The 16,538-nt window shown below is 33.6% G+C and overlaps 1 protein-coding gene across 2 annotated transcripts in view; it reads left to right on the top strand.

Moving 5' to 3' along the window:
- Positions 1–15,677, top strand: part of LOC138709659 (WD repeat-containing protein 48) — a 41,647-nt gene extending 25,970 nt beyond the window's left edge. Inside the window, exons 8-13 of one of the 2 annotated variants that reach the window (XM_069840595.1) lie at positions 849–956; positions 3,784–3,886; positions 6,098–6,260; positions 8,349–8,540; positions 10,954–11,149; positions 14,960–15,677. In XM_069840595.1, coding sequence (XP_069696696.1) covers positions 849–956; positions 3,784–3,886; positions 6,098–6,260; positions 8,349–8,540; positions 10,954–11,149; positions 14,960–15,052 — 855 coding nt within the window. In that variant the 3' untranslated portion in view covers positions 15,053–15,677. The remainder of the gene's footprint in view (positions 1–848; positions 957–3,783; positions 3,887–6,097; positions 6,261–8,348; positions 8,541–10,953; positions 11,150–14,959) is intronic. The other variant, XM_069840596.1, reaches the window with a different exon arrangement.
- Positions 15,678–16,538: the final 861 nt, after the last annotated feature.

The following is a 16,538-nucleotide window of genomic DNA, read 5'->3' as shown; positions in this document are numbered from 1 at the left end:
GCGTGGGTTTGATCAGCTTGGGCTGATTACCTGGTTGTGTTTTTTTCGAGGTTTTCCTCAACTGTATGGTGAATGTCAGGTAAACTATGGCGAATCCTCGGCCTCATCTCGCTATCACCAATCCCATCGACATCAAATAACATAGTAGTTGTACCTTGTCATTTAATAACCAAGTAAAAAAAAATCTAATTTGCAATATAGACGCTCCACTTTTATTTTTATCGAGTGAATGATTTAATAACAAAAATAGTTTTAACAAAATGTATAGCCTAAATTATCTTTATACTCGCGAATTAGACCAGTATCATCAGCAGAATAGGCTCCTTTTCCTTGACTTTTCCTGTAGAATAAGCTAGTTTTCCTCTTCTTTTTTATTATGCATTCTGTTAAAATATTAAAATTCCATTAGACTGGATGCATCTTCTTTTCTGAATCCTTTGTTCATTAATATTTTCTGTCTACATTTAATATGTTAAGTGTGCCTTTTTAAAATATCTAAATGTAGACTTTCACATTAGGTCTATAAAATGTAATAATCCAATTCTAACAATTTATCCCTCAAAGGAGATCAGAGTGCACTCATATTAAGACTGAGAGGAACATTTAAAAAAATTCAGGCACAGAACCGATATGATTTTAAAATGAAAATATATTAATTGTTAAATGAGTCTGTTACTGAATTTTGACAATGATATCTATGAAAATTATTGACCATAACCTGCATTTTAAGACTTTTCTTCTTGTATTCATATAATTATGTACTCCATATATTTCTAAACTCTTAAAATACTCATATTCATATTAATTGTGAACGGGAAATTTGATTTTTGTGATATTTTTATTTTCAGGCATGTAAATTAGAAGACCTAGGCCAGGCTGATTTTGAGGAAGAAGTGAAAAAAAGATTCAAGATGGTGTATGTTCCGAATTGGTTTAATGTGGATTTGAAAACTGGAGTAAGTATGTGCCAATAGAAACCATTTCATCAGCATTAAAATCGCAGCATATTTTTCATCTAAATTTCAATGCCTGAATTTTCTTCCATACCAAAATATCATATTTACACTTATAAATTCCCCCTTCTCATATCCCTCCCTCCAGTTTTATGGACATAAAATTAAATTTTAATTTTTACCACGTAATGTACCTACTTCAATTCCGCTTCCAATGTTACCTTGACTGGCAGTTAACTTATAGGCAGGCAACACTATACTGTTACTTACACATTCCACTCCCCATGCTACTGTAAGGGAAGATCCAACTCCCCACCCACAGCATCCAATCAATATAAGAAACTCCACTTGAATCAGTACTTGATAGTTATTATGTGATCAGTAGTAGAGTTGGGTCGATTCGTGAACGAATCGTTCATTCAAATGACTAATAATAAAGAATCGTAAGAATCGATTCGTGGTATCAACGAATCGTCGTTCAAAAGAATAGTAACGAATTGACATGGTATCGTAACCCACGATTCTATTTACTTGTTTGATGTAACCTGTCAGCGGACATTTCCAAACCATGCCGAATGCTTCCGAGCGAGAGTGAAATCAAAATACTGCATTTGTTAAGTATGGAAAATAATGAACACAAACCTGAAATTTGCATAGTTAAATAGAGATGTAATGCAAAAAATGTACTTCATAATAAGGTTCAGTTGATAAATTATAATTTAGAAACACTATCTTGGGTAATTTTGTAGACTAATGGAGGTCATGCTGAATGGTTCCAGCCAATGAGAAAGAGACAATTCAATGTCTCACCTCTTATGCCATCTATGCGAGAAATGTAAAACGTTTTTGTTCTACGCGTGGTTTGCAAAGGAAAGTATTCTGTGAGTCGTTCGTTGACGATTCAAAAGAATAGTTGGAATCGCAGACTGAGAAGAATCGTTAGAATCAATTTGTAATGTATGATTGAATCGTTGGAATTGACTACTGAAAAAGAATCGTGTTGCCCAACTCTTAATCAGTAGTGTTGAAAATTACATATATTAAAAACTCTAAAATATACACCTAAAATTGCCAAAATATGCACATATATGTGCACTAGAACTAAAGAGCCAGAAAAATTACCATATTATAGGATCCCACGAGAAACAAAATGCTAGGCATATAACAGGAAATATTCAAATTATTGCGTTTGAAACACAGTCACTTCAATTTCTTAGTTATTGCCTTATTGGCAACCCAGTACTTAAAAGTCCTGGTGCTAAGCACTGAAGTGGTATTTAAGTCCCCTAATAGAATTAAATTTACATGACGTCACTCTTTTATTTCTGTTTTCTAAATGGTTAAACATAATACAACCATATGACATTAAAAACAGACTCTCTGCAATACACTAGAAAAAAACGGCATGAAAATATCTCAAATAGACTACAAACTGTGGACAGTTTTGTTCAATTGTGCATGACGTGTACACCTATACAAAAGACTGCTATTACTGTACAGAGCTAATCTAGAAAGTTACATATACGTGTACAGCAACCCGACGTGAGGAATTAAAAACAATTTAATACAAACAATTCATTTTCTTTTATAACTGTATCAAACTTTGTGACATCATTTCCGTTTCCAGGATCCAGCTTGTTTCACCTATTTGTAAAAATAAATTTGTGCACAGAAAAAGTCCTTTCTGTATCACATGATGAAGTGAGTGAATAAAACTTGTAATCTAGTAACATGGTAGGATTAACGTCCACATCACTGTCATATCCCTAATCTTCTTCAGACTATCATTCTTTACTTTAGCTGACACGTTTTCTTAATAAAATTTATTTAAAACTCCCTGATTTGTTTGCATAAAACATACAAACTAATGAAATTGAGCATAAAACACTGTTTTTTAATTGCACAAAGCAAATTGGCAGACCAAGCACACCAATTTCAGTTGCCCCTGCCAACTGTATCATACACTGAAATCTATCTAAGAAGACATACCTTAAAATCGTAAGTACCATCTAATTAAATAAAATGAAAATTATTGCTTTCTGCTCAATTTTAATGATTTGTACATATTCCTCAAGTCAAATCAAGGAGTTGTGAATAAATTTTGTCAAGAAAATACACTGTCTGCTGAAGTGTTCCAAGAGTCCAGAAAACAGTTTTTGTCATTGCAAATATTAAAAATTACCAGGATCAAATATGGTTAAAATATGCTCTTAATGTCGAAATATATATGGATGTCAAAAGTATGCATATATGTGGATGAACAACCATGCATCATTTCGCCTGCATTATCATCTACATCTCACTCAGATGCTAGATAACCATAGTAGTTGATAAAGCGTCGTAAAATAACCAGTTCATGATATATTCTTTAATACTTCCTAGAATAATATGGAATTTCTCTGAATGATAATGCCTAATTATACAAATCACTGATATAAAGCAGGATGTAGGCAATGTTCAGAAAGCAGTTAATATTGTCAAAGCCTTTTAGCATCTTACAATTCACCATAATGATTCTAAATAAAGAATCCATTAGTTAATAAAATTCTAATACAAATTGGTGATAACCACTCATTCATGGTCAGTAAGAAGTTAAAATGTACCATGTAATTCAAGCATTATTTTAGGATTATAATACGTAGTTTCTTTCTCATTTAGAATATTCATGTCCATACAGTATATGTGAGGAATGTAATAAGTAGTAGTAGTAATCTAATGCCTAAATGCTTGGATATATTCCATTTGTTTTCTTGCTTACCAGTAAAGGAATGTAATAATATTGTAATGATTTCTCTATTACAACAAATGACTTCATTTTACTGTTATTCAGATGCTGACCATTCATCTGGGTCAAGATGAGAATGATTGTTTCTCTGCATGGGTGTCTGCAAGAGAAGCTGGTTTAGCTCCAAATGATACTGTAGATCAAAAAGGTAATGTTTTGTTTCTTCTTTTCCTTTTAATGAAGAAAATGGTGATGTTGATACTGTGGATTAAAAAGGATAATGTTCTGTTTTTCTTTTGAATGAAGAAAGTGGTTGAAGTGTTGGGGTTGTGTATTTTGCATTGCAGCTTCTTTGTTTATAATAATTGATTGTATTTGTTATGACTGTCGATTTATGTTATATTCTATATTGTGTTTTTTTTTTCAAGTAATTTTATTTTATTTTGATTCAATTTTACAACTCTGTTTAGATTGTTCATAACATGACTGTCTCTATATCTACAGTAATGCAGTATATATGAATTGTTTTTACTTTAACTAATGTCTATTAACCCTTAGGAGCTGTGCGTCCATTATAGAAGCAGTATTATGGTCATGACGTGATATAATATGTTATAAATTGTATGTTATATATAAAATATGTTGATATTCTTTAATTTTATATAATATTAAGGACATTGCACTTGATTAAAACAATAAATTTTTTTTGTAATGTTTTTTTTTTCTTTCTTAAAAAATTAGCAAAATCATTTCAACTGCAGTCAACTGAAACCCCATCAGCTTCCATGTATACCATTACACCAATTGTTTTACATGGGCCCTCCCTATCCTTTACCACAGGCTCAATTGACTGCAGTGGCTGGGACACGAACCTGCGATCTTAGGCATGATATGCTGGCCGGACATATTTTGTGTGCCTTAAACCGCTCGGCTAACAAACCCAACACAATTTTACCCAATTATGCAGGTATACAAACCCCTGGTTAAAAGTTAGACATTTGCGTGCAATAGTGGTATAAGTCTTTCAGCTTCTAAGGGTTAATAGATTACGCAATTTTATTTGGTTGACATACTTTATCAGATTTTATTGGCGACATTGTGACTTTTTATACGAAGTTATCTTACTTATAAAATATTCTTTCCTTCTTTTTTTTTGCACAGACATGTTTTGAAAATAAGTATTATAAAGTGAACTCCAAGAGGAATGATATATAGTAGAGTCTCTAGGACTGAGAAGTTGTCGAGTTACGAAAATTTCGTGTTTTACAGACTCGTACAAGAGTTATACAAAACACATTATTTCAAGATACAGTGAAAGTTCAAGAGCTTTCGAAGGCAGCATTCTTAAATTAAAACCTGTCTCATCACAATAATTATAAATCTGATCTCTGGTAAGACCCTCTTCTTCAATGAATTTATGAAAATTTTCTTTAAATTTATGAACACTTTCCATGTCAGCAGAAAGTTTCTCACCACAAACACTCAGTTGCCTGATTCCATAGCTCTTCTTCCACTTGGCGAGTCATCCAGTGCTAGCAGTAAATCCAGACTCGTCATCTTCCTGAAATTCCTGATAAAATTTGCGAGTTTTCTCCTACAATATGGGTCCTGTAATCAATGTTTCATATCTTTGCTGCCTGAACCATAGGTACATCACCTCGCTGACTTTTTCGTATTTTTCTCCTTTCATATTTCTTCTTTCCTTTAAAGACTTGGTACATACTCTTTTGACACACCAAGGCTCAATCTCTGATCTCTTCCCTTTCCAGCCAATTATTATCGTCTGTCTAACTTCTAAGTTCATTGCAATTTTATTTACACTTTTCCCTTTATCCAGCCCCTTTAATGCCTCCAGTTTCATTTCTATAGTCACATTGTTTTGTATCCTCTTCTCACGCAATCTTTTCACTGGTAAAATAATACAGCACTCAATTGAAAACTTTCCCTCACAATGATTCACTTAGAAATGGCAAGTCCAGTCCACGGAAAGTTTAACTGGAAGAAATTCGTGCATTTACTGCATATCATTCAATCTTTACAATTCATTTTTCAGTGGAAGATCCTCCCGGCAAAAATAAAAAGGAATACAGTAAGTGATGAATAATTGACACGAGCTGTCCCACTTTCAAAAGCTGCTACCTGTGATAAGTAGGAGTTTCCCCATACAAGTCACTTGTCGCCAGGAATGTTGTTATGCATTACAGTACAGAATGTTCCAAAAATTACTGCCTATATTCATATTGCTTGGCCAGTAAGTAGAGAAATAAAATAAAAAGACTTATTTCATGATTTATCTGCCATGAAAAAAATAGAGAAGCTTCTGCAGATGTCGAGTTTCTGTGACTCTACTGTATACTGTTCTGTTGTTTGGAAATTGTTAACAACTGTGGCTTATCTCATGTACATATTTTATTTTTAGTGAATTATGGAAATTTGTTACTCCAAGCTCTTCTAGAGCACTGGTGGAGACCTTTGCAAGTAGATGAGGACACTGAATGTCAAGGAGACCAGCAAGGAACGGGTCAGACACGAGGAGGCAATGAGTACTTCTCTGTACCTGGTCACACTCCTGTAATATTTAGGTATGTTTTGTTTTTCTGTCATTTTTTGGTATACTTTAAACGTACACATCATTAAAAAAGTACATGTATAAATTCAAGTGACTGTGTATCAAGATTCTGGATGCCCTTTTCTTCCTGTCGGTCATTATTGTGCATAATTAAAGAATAGTTCTTGGGACTCAGGGAATGGAGTAATTCATTTATAATAATTGATAGGCAGGAATAACAGTACAAGCCAGTTTTTGGCAATATCAGGATAAGTGCATATTTCGCATTGTAAACTCGATATCTATTAGTGATAAAATAGGTACAAGTAAAAAATAACATGAACTGATTTCATCGAAACTATATACTAGGCGCGACCAGGAAGTGTTCCCTGGAGTCATTCACAAAAAGAAAACACAATGGAACGATTTATTGGAAGAGATATAGCAATTGTTGAACTGTTTTTCAACATAGTCCCTACCAGAATTGAGACATTTGTCATACCATGGAATCAACAGAGAGGTATAGATGGCTGTCACAAACTGGTTCCAATCCCAGGCAGCAGTTGTTCCCACACTATGAAAAAGTCTTGATTCCAGTGGGGAATATGTTAAAAATAGCTCGACAATTGCAGTATCTGTTCCAATAAATCTTTTCATAAAATTTTCACAATTACAATCAGCTTCTTAGAAACAATATTGAACATTATGAAATTAATTATGGATAATAATTGTTGTTAATTAATGCTGAGTTCTTGGTAATAAAGCCATTAACTCCTTGCTCTCTAATAATAATAATTTAATATTAAATTTGACTATGTTGTCATTATTGCATAAGTTTCATCTATCTTGTCAGTGAAATTTTAAATCTTTTGGCTCAATATGTAAGTAAAATTTATTTCTTATACCTACATACTTAAAATGTTCATTGTTGTATATGTTCGCAAACCACTCACAAAATTCGAGATGCTTATCTGGGTCATCCTCTTTCATAGTGTGAAGCAATCTGGAACTGTAAGGTCTCTACCTTGCGTTAAAATGCGATGGGCACTTGACTTAACTTACACCTGATTCACACAAAGCTTTAGCTTTACCGAAATTGAAATTACCTTTTCTAAAATTGAAACATCTTCCGAAAATTAAGTTGGAAAAGGTTTAGCCCTTTAGAATGAAATATGACAGTTCATTTAATGGTACAGTAGAACTCCGATTATCCATCACACTATTAACCGATTGATGGATTATCAGACTGTCTCTCGCCCCTCCCTTTTTTTCTACAGAAACATATAAAGTAGACTACTACTTTTCGTTATATTAATACCTACGTATTTTTTCTAGAGAGTGTTATTACATGCCTTTTCACTTACACAGTATGGTCTACTCAACTTCTGTATAAAATGTACTCCAAAATGTCAAAAGAAAACGTGTTGTGCTAAGTATTAAAAAAAGTGCAAATAACGGAGTAGTTTGGGGAAAGAGAAACTGTGACTCATCTTCCATCAGAATACGAGATTGGTGTTACATTTATGCGCGATTTAATAAAAAATCAAGGGTGAAGTGTATAAAGTATGTAAATCTACAACATGAGACCTCTACTATTCCTATCTTTCTGCTGACAGCCATTGCAAGGAATTTCCTTTCTCCATAAAAAGCAGTCGTTGACAACCAAACTTGAATGAGTGAACTTCTGATCCTCTGCCTTGCAAGTTAAACACAAGATCACGTAGAAAATTACGAAAGTACAAGTATTATTCACTTAATTTACGAAAATCGGATTATCCGATTTTTTCGATTAACCATTCAGTTCAACCCCTTCATTACCACAGATAATAGAGGTTCTACTGCAGTTAAATGTATTAAACATATTAAATATATGTTCCATTCCCCCTTGAGCTGATTACCTGATTGGGTTTTTTCCGAGGTTTTCCCCAACCATAAGCTGAATGTCAGGTAATCTGTGGTTAATCCTCACCATCACTAATCCCACCAATGCTAAATAACAGAATAGTTGATACAGCATCGTCAAATAACCAACTAAAAAATTTAAAAAATAAGAGTAAAAATGTAATTTATTCGTCGTGAAGTAAATTCAATTTTATATTAATGTATTGTATCTTTCTTTCAGTGAGGTGGGGGGAAGGACACTTTATCGATTACTGGTGAGAGATGCTGGGGGTGAGACAGAAGGTGTTCTTCTTAATGAGACTGTTCCCCCTTGGGTAGTGGATATTGTTGTGGAGAAGAACTTACCGAAGTTTATAAAAATACCCTTCTACTTACAACCACATGCATCATCAGGAGTGAAAAGTCTTAAGAAGTAAGTAATTTGTGAGTCACATGAAGTGGAATGGTATAATAATGTCTGCAGCAGATTGTATTTTGTTGCCCATAACTATTTTTATATGAGATCTTTATGTGTATCTGATAGGAAGGTTGGTTGGTTAGTATTTATAATGTTGAGCAGTTCACACTGATGTCATTCACTTTGTTGCACTCCAGTATTTAGTAGGTAGATTGTAAAAGTTGGATGTTGAAAAAGATTATTTTGATCCATATCTTCATTAAGGTTGCAGAATGGACATGTAAGAGATCCTGCAATATGAATTCTGTGTAAATGTTTATTGAGGGAATCAAGGCCTGTAAGTAATCTGAATGTTGCCACCACAGATTTTCGTGGAAGTTCATGTATTAAATTAGATGTTGCCGTGTACTGTAGACCTCGTATTCTCTTGTTTAAAAAGAGCAGCAAGAAATGTAAGAGATAAAAAGTCTAGGCATTGTTAGCAAGTATGAGTTGACACAAAGTAACTTATGCTGCTGAGATTAGTTTACGATCGGGATAAGATTAAAATGGAGTTTTAGAGAACATTTTGTTGTTTATATAATTGTGTTATCTTTATTTTGTTTGACAGAGACAAACTATCTTCCAATTAAAAGTTTTTTTTTTTCTTTTTTTTGGGGGGGTCAGGTTAAGCCTAATAGTAATTGATAGTAGTTGGGCAGTAACTATTCCATCCTTTGTTAAACAAACTGAAACATTGGTCCAAAGTCTAGTAAAACTCAATTTTAACATTATTCAGGAAATAAAAAAATTCACTGGAATGAGGCTTGAACCCGCTACCTTCTACAAGATACACATACGTCTGAGTATTGAGATGAGACAGAATGCTTCACTCCTGTGCAACATGTCAATATCCTCACGAAGGTCAAAATTTCGATTCTACTGCATCTATTATTTACATAAAATCCATTTTCTTCGCATCGTTTCAAGTGTGTTTTAGAACGGGTTATGACAACACCTGAAATAGAATGAATTCAATAATTCCATAAACGACAACTTGTGTATCTGCACTCCAGGTCTCTGAACATGCGCAGTGTCTTGTATATGGAACTTAAAATTTTCAAGAGGCCCATTACTTTTTTCTGGTAATGTACAACAAAATATAATTCCTGAGTATCCAAGGAAAAGTGCAGTTGCATCCTTTTGATTACTCATGACTGTTTTTCAAAATACTTGAACGAAATAGGAACTTTTTTCTTCACCACTTGGTCCATTGTGCAGTCTTCAGGAAGAAATGGATCAGAATTGTCTTCAACGATGTCCAGCCCTTTCCTCTAAACCAGGGTTACCAGATTTTAGATATACTAAGGAGGGACATCTTTTCTTCATCATATACAGCACTTAACGTTTTGTTAAAGAAAAAAAAAAAGAATTAAAAATTATCCGTCTACATGCAGTTGAAGTGATTAATATGAATCCCAAAATTGCAATTTTAATAAAAGAATATATTGTAGTTACAGGTTTTCAAGTACAAAACAATATTTATCTGGCTAACTTACAGCCAAATAAATATTGTTTTGTACTAGTACATCACGTTTCTTTCACATCTTTCTGAAGGACTTGTGATTATTAACTTCATGACTTAATAGTAGTTCTGTCTCATAGGTTTCCCAAGCTGTTTATTATTGATTGTAAAGCACAAATTCCAAAAGATGCATCACATGCACAAAATACATTAAATTTCAATGTTTGTTAATTGATTACAATGGCATAAAATTTATTGATATTTAAATTCATATTTATTTTGTGACTTAGCATATTAGTGCTCCAAGCCCACATTTGACAAACAGTATACATTTTCGGAGATTATATACATATTTATCTCTGGACTTCAGCATTTGCAAGAATTTTTTTTTCTGTACCAGGCATTTCTGATGAACATCTCTTTTGAAATGTTAAGAAATATCATATTCACCACTGAATTCGTTATCACAAACCTTACACTCGCCAAAATGTTAGTTTTTTCCAATGTGCAAACCTACATTGTTAAGAAAATTAATTTAAATTTAATGTTATTATTTAGACCTAGAAGAAAATAGTTACTAGGTAATGAGAAAATAAATACAAGGGATGTTAATTTTTTGAAGGAGGGACTTTTTGCATCCCGCCTCAAATCGAAGCAGGACTTGGAATTTTTATATGAAAATCAGGACATGTCCCGCCAACCCTGCTCTAAACCCAGTATGTATGAGAAATATTGGAGAGCAAGAGAGTTAATGGCTTTATTGCCAAAAACTCAGCATTAGTTAACAATAACTTTTTAGTTGTTTTCAATTGCATGTTGAGAGTATTTTAATCTGGTTTCATGTGTGTAACTGTAATTAATACATTTTGGGTTCTGTGATATATTCAATTTGAATCTAGACCAAAATTTCTGTTTCTTCCCCAGAGATCGTTTGATTGCCAATGACTTCATTCAAGTCCGCAAGGTAGCTGAGCATGTATATGAGAAGGTGCTAGGAGCAGGTTCAGAGTCTGGTTCTGTAGCAGGTCCGAGTTCACCTGGAACAGAACGTACTGATCCTGAGCGTCAAGAAACTGGTTCAATAGCTGAAGATAGGGTAGAGCTCCTCTGTAATGACCAGGTACAAATAAATCATATAAAGCTCATCACTCTTTGTGTGTTTGATCATTTTGCGTTTTTTTAATTCGAATAGTATCAAAAATAATTTATGCATGTTTTTATGTTTATAATAATATAAATGCCCGAACTTTGACTTTGCAATAGTACATCTCTTTGAATAATGAAATCTTAAAGAAGTGAGTTACCTCAAAGATTCAATACTTAATAACTCGTCCATATTTTGCACGATTACTTACCCATCTTTACACGACGTGGATCTGATTATAAGGGAATGGTTGGTGCATTTAACTCATTTTCAACCGAAAATGAACTTACCTGTTTTCTTCTAAATGCTGTAGATATTATACCTTGCAATACTTCTTGTATAGAGCAGATATGGCAGTTACACTATACCTATTCCTATTCCTAGAGAATAGGAAACCATGTTGCAGTTTCTTTTTATCTCAGCTATCGCCCATCATACCAATCCAGTAATATCTGAATCATTAACGTAATTTATTAGGTGTTTAAAAATAGTGGTACCTGCCTCACAAGAGAAAAGTCCTTAGGGCCCGTTCACACGGTACAGGAATTTCTTGAAATGGGCATTTATTCTAATTGGTTTCTTGAGGACAGCAATGTACGCACGGTTTGGTTTTTCCCCATGCATAATGAAATTTAAGTTGTTTGTAGTTTAGTCAACTGTCCGAACACAGGTCTGAACCTCAAGTGATACCAACAAAGCACAACTTATGAGGCAACTAGGCCAGGAGTTAATGGAATAGAATGGCCAGTTCCTTTTCCCCTCCATTGCATACATCACCGACTAGCTACATATTACACTAATCACACTTCAGATATATAAAAACAGTTGTTCTTCCTCTGACACGTATAGTCAAGTTAGATGTACTGCCTGATAATAGATGTACATATCAGCCAGAACCTTGATCAGAGGTAGAAATTTAAGTATCACATGGAAAAAAAATCAAACCTTGTGTACAGTGTTGTCCACACAAAATTGATTCGAATAAATACCTGTTTCGAGAAATTCTCATGCGAACAGGGCCTTACATGTATCAACAGGGAACTTGTTATATGCTACTGGGATGCAAGAACTCGAAATGATCTCAAGTGATAGTCAGTATAAGACAAAAGTCATATTTAATTTAGTATTTGTAATAGTTTTCCCAAGATAGATTATAGTAAAACTTCTATTAACGTTTTTCAATGGACAGTTTTTTTTTCCTAATATGGGTTTCCACTAAATTGAGGATTCTTTATTTTTAATCACTAAAAATACATAAATATTCTAGAAAGCCCTCTGTATGACATATACAAAATATTTGTGATATACCAAGCCCCCAAAAATGTACTAGTCTACCTAATCTGAATATTTACCAACAAAAGATACTTAACATATTTCAATTTTTTAAGTAGTCTTACAGTGTTTGCTTATTAGCACAACTGCGCTTCAAGTTTAGAATGTCCCTTTCCAATTAGTTTACTCTGCTACAGCAGAGTTATCCAATTTAAATGATGTTACAACATTCTGATAGTGTCAATATTGGCATTAGCTTCACTGAATGTTCGAGTAGGTTTTATTTCTGCCTCCTCTTTTTCTTCATCACCACCACCACCACCACCACCACCATTCTCCCCACTTTGGTCATCATAGATTTCCTGAACGTCACAGATATTTGTTGTTGATTAGATTATCATCACAAGCCACAAACTCATGAAATGTAATAGTACAATACTGAATATTTGTACCAAATCTTGGGAAACCACTCCTTCAGTCTTCCTCTTCAGTTACGTCTTTACTGAAGCCAGACTCAAGAAAGCACGTTTCAATTATTTCAGTAGTTAGCTACTGCTTTCCAAGCTTCTGTGAGCATATGCACTGCCTGTAAGATGTTTAATTTCAACACCTTCCAGTCAACAAAAGCAAGTACCTTACGATATTTCCTCCAAAAGCAATGAATGATTCCTAGATCCAGGAGCTGAAGCTTACTCATACAAATGGAGGTAGGGGGGAACAACAACAACACACTTTCGCGTTGCAAAGAAATGATATGGCTGGTGGATGGGCTAGACACATATCCATGAAGAGAAGAACATTCCTATGTTTTGCTCCCATCTGTGCATCAAAACTTTGTAGAAACTGGTGAATACTTCAGAGGTCATCCAAACATTTCTGTTGCTGAAATATTTACACTTCCCGCCTGGGATCTGCAAGCATGAGCGACGTCACATGGTGGGTCGAAGCAGTACTATAGTATATGCTCGTGAATGCCCATTCTCTGTTTTAGAGATGAAACTAATGGCCGCTATGCTTTCAGATTCCAAGCAACTAGTGTACATAGTATTGTTGTAGTGTTCTTGAAACATCGAGGGTTCTGAAATTTACCTATCACTATAGATATAATTTTATCACCGTCATGAGCATTAGTACATAGGAGAATGATAATCCTCTGCTTACTCAATTTTCCTCCATGGCATGACTCACCTTCCAGATGTATAGTTTTAGATGACATCAGCTGATAAAAGTCCAGATTCATCCACCTTGTATATGTTTCGAATATCAAATTCTTTCAAGAGTGACAGTAGTGTTTCATCATTCCAGTGTTAACTTTCGTTACTAACTGCAGCACTTTCACCATACACACACTGCCCTACAAGTGATTCATTCCATGCCATATTTTATATCAAACCATCAATTTCATGCTTTAAAGTCTATGAGACCAAGTTACATTGAGATTATTGATGTTTCATTACTTTGTTTTCAGCATGTGCTCCACTAAACCAGTCCATCAGCATGTATTCCATTTGTTCATGTGGTGGTGTTTTCATATTCTTTTTTCTTCTTTGCTTTCAATGTGCATTGTTGAGAATCACTAGTTTGTTTTTCAACATTTCCAACAAAAAAGAATTTGCTATACCAAATCAACAAGCCATTTCATCACTTATGGATACAGTAACATTTCTCTCTACTTCACTAATTAAATTAAACTTCCTTAGTGGAAGAAAAAGTTTTTCCTTTCCTCCATCATAATTAGGTCTAATTAAATTGAAATCTATAGACCTATTGAAACAATAAGTAGAAAAGAGCACAAACAACACAGGTTGTCAATGAACTTGAAGACAGTCTTGAAACTTCCACCATCACCAACACTAAACACATAACAGAAAATCAGAAAGGCCAACTGAACTGGGATTCAAACCGTGTAAAACATCATCTGGCCTAAACATAAAGACAATCTCTAAACTTCCATACTCGCCAGTAGCAACTACATAATGGAAAGCCAGAGGCCAAGCAGCTTTCGGATTTAAACCACGTGAAACATTGTCTTATTTCGGCTCCTCTTGGGTATACCTGCGCCAAATGATAGCAAGCTTCAACAATTGCTTATATTTTAAAAACATTAAAATGAATAAGAATCTGGATATTTATAAATTTTTAATGCTAAATGTGGATACCATTCTAAAGTAAATTACATTATTCTAACATGGAAATACATTGCTCTTATGGAACCATTTTCGGGACCTGAAATTTTCCATGTTACATGCAGGTTCACATTAATTCTAGATCACACAAAATCATGTTTTACTATATATTCATATTGTATACAAAATATACAGTAAAATATAATTGAAAGAGTTTTGAGTCACTGGTAAGTTCATTGAATCTTATTTAACTGCAAATTTGTCCTCCAGCAACACAGTTGAAGAGTGCAGTAAACACTTATAGATTGAAATTTTTAACACTTCTGGAATTAACAGAAAATGACTAATTGAATTTAGAGTCTTATTATAATATTTATTATTTTTTTAGGTTTTGGATTCCAATATGGATCTGCGAACAGTAAGACATTTCATTTGGAAGTCTTCAGCTGATTTGACGCTCTACTACCGTCCTCTGAAATAGGATCGGAGTTGCCCGGGTGTGTCCTGGCTCATAGGTAAGAGAGGTAGTCGATGACCAGTTTACTGGTGTTACTATCAGGGTATGCCATGATTTTCCTTTTGGCAGTAAACTAAGAATGCATAGAGATCAATACTCGAGGAAAATAGTTGGCACTATTACTGTAGCAAATGGAGGGCAGAGAGATATTTCAATCTCATTCTATACAGCTGTATGTATGTAAAGAATGGATAAATGTCCATGATGGATGTCAGTGCGTTGTTTTCCTTCACAAACTGTGCAAGAGAACAGTCCATGTATTGATGTAAGATCCTCATACTGTTGAAAATACTGATTCTCTTGTCATTATTTTAATACTAAAAGAATACACTGAGGACATAGGAGAAGTTGTATTAAATGACAATTTTATTTTCAAATGTACTGTTGTCATAGAATTTGTAATCAAATTGGATATAGGAAGTACTTTAAGTTCCTTTCACAATAACATACTACTCGAATTCTTGTAGGGATACACAAGAATTTGTGAAATGAATGTAAAATTAGTTGAAATTATTGTCATAATAATAAAATTGTTACATCTTATTTTCATGAAATAAAGAATAAATGTTTAACATTTGGAAAATATAAACTCTTTTGACAATAGCCTTTGTGACAAAATGCTAATTACGAAGAAATGTAAAATAAGCTTTCAGTTCTATTGGATATTTCTTTCATTCATTATTAAATAATGATAATAATAATGAATGAAAAAAATATCGTTTTGAACAAAACTTAAATAATAAAGTTTTTTTTAAACCGTATGTACCCGAATATAAGACGAGTATTTTTTTTTTTCAGTTGGAAAAAGGGGGGTGGGGGCATTTTAAATTCGCGTATTAAGAAAAATATACAAGTTGCGTCAAGTTTTTATGTTGTACAGTACAATGTCTGTGAATTTATTAACAAAAATTCCTTAAAAATTAAATTCTGTGGAAGCCATTGGAAAACTAAGGCATGTCTTAAATTCGAGGTCGTCTTATATTCGGGTAAATACAGTACTTCAGCATGTGTGGAAGTATACAGAAAGTATTGTGATGCTGATAAAAAGATTGCTTTTATATTTTCACGGAAATCTATACATTATCAGAACCTCTGATGCCATGAAAGTGTTTTTTGGCGCATGCTGTCTGTTCATCTCTGTATAGTCTTTTTCTCCTAAACTATTGGACAGATTTTATGTTCATGTCCATTGTTTATGGACTAATTCATCTGAAAAATATGTATATATAAACATAATTTTTTTACTTCATAGTATGTGTGTCCAATTTTGTCATCATCATCGTCATCATCATCATATTAACAACAAATTATAGTATTATATCCACAGAGATTTGTAGGGCCTTGATTATTTCTTCATATTTATACAACATTGTTCTCATACTAAATTTGCGAAATACTGTGATTCACTTCAAATCTTCTGAGACAATTTTATTTTTTTCTTACATGAGGA

The sequence above is a fragment of the Periplaneta americana genome, chromosome 11 (genome assembly GCF_040183065.1).
Source record: "Periplaneta americana isolate PAMFEO1 chromosome 11, P.americana_PAMFEO1_priV1, whole genome shotgun sequence".
In the NCBI taxonomy this organism is placed as follows: domain Eukaryota; kingdom Metazoa; phylum Arthropoda; class Insecta; order Blattodea; family Blattidae; genus Periplaneta; species Periplaneta americana.
This window is presented reverse-complemented; position numbering and strand designations above follow the sequence as displayed.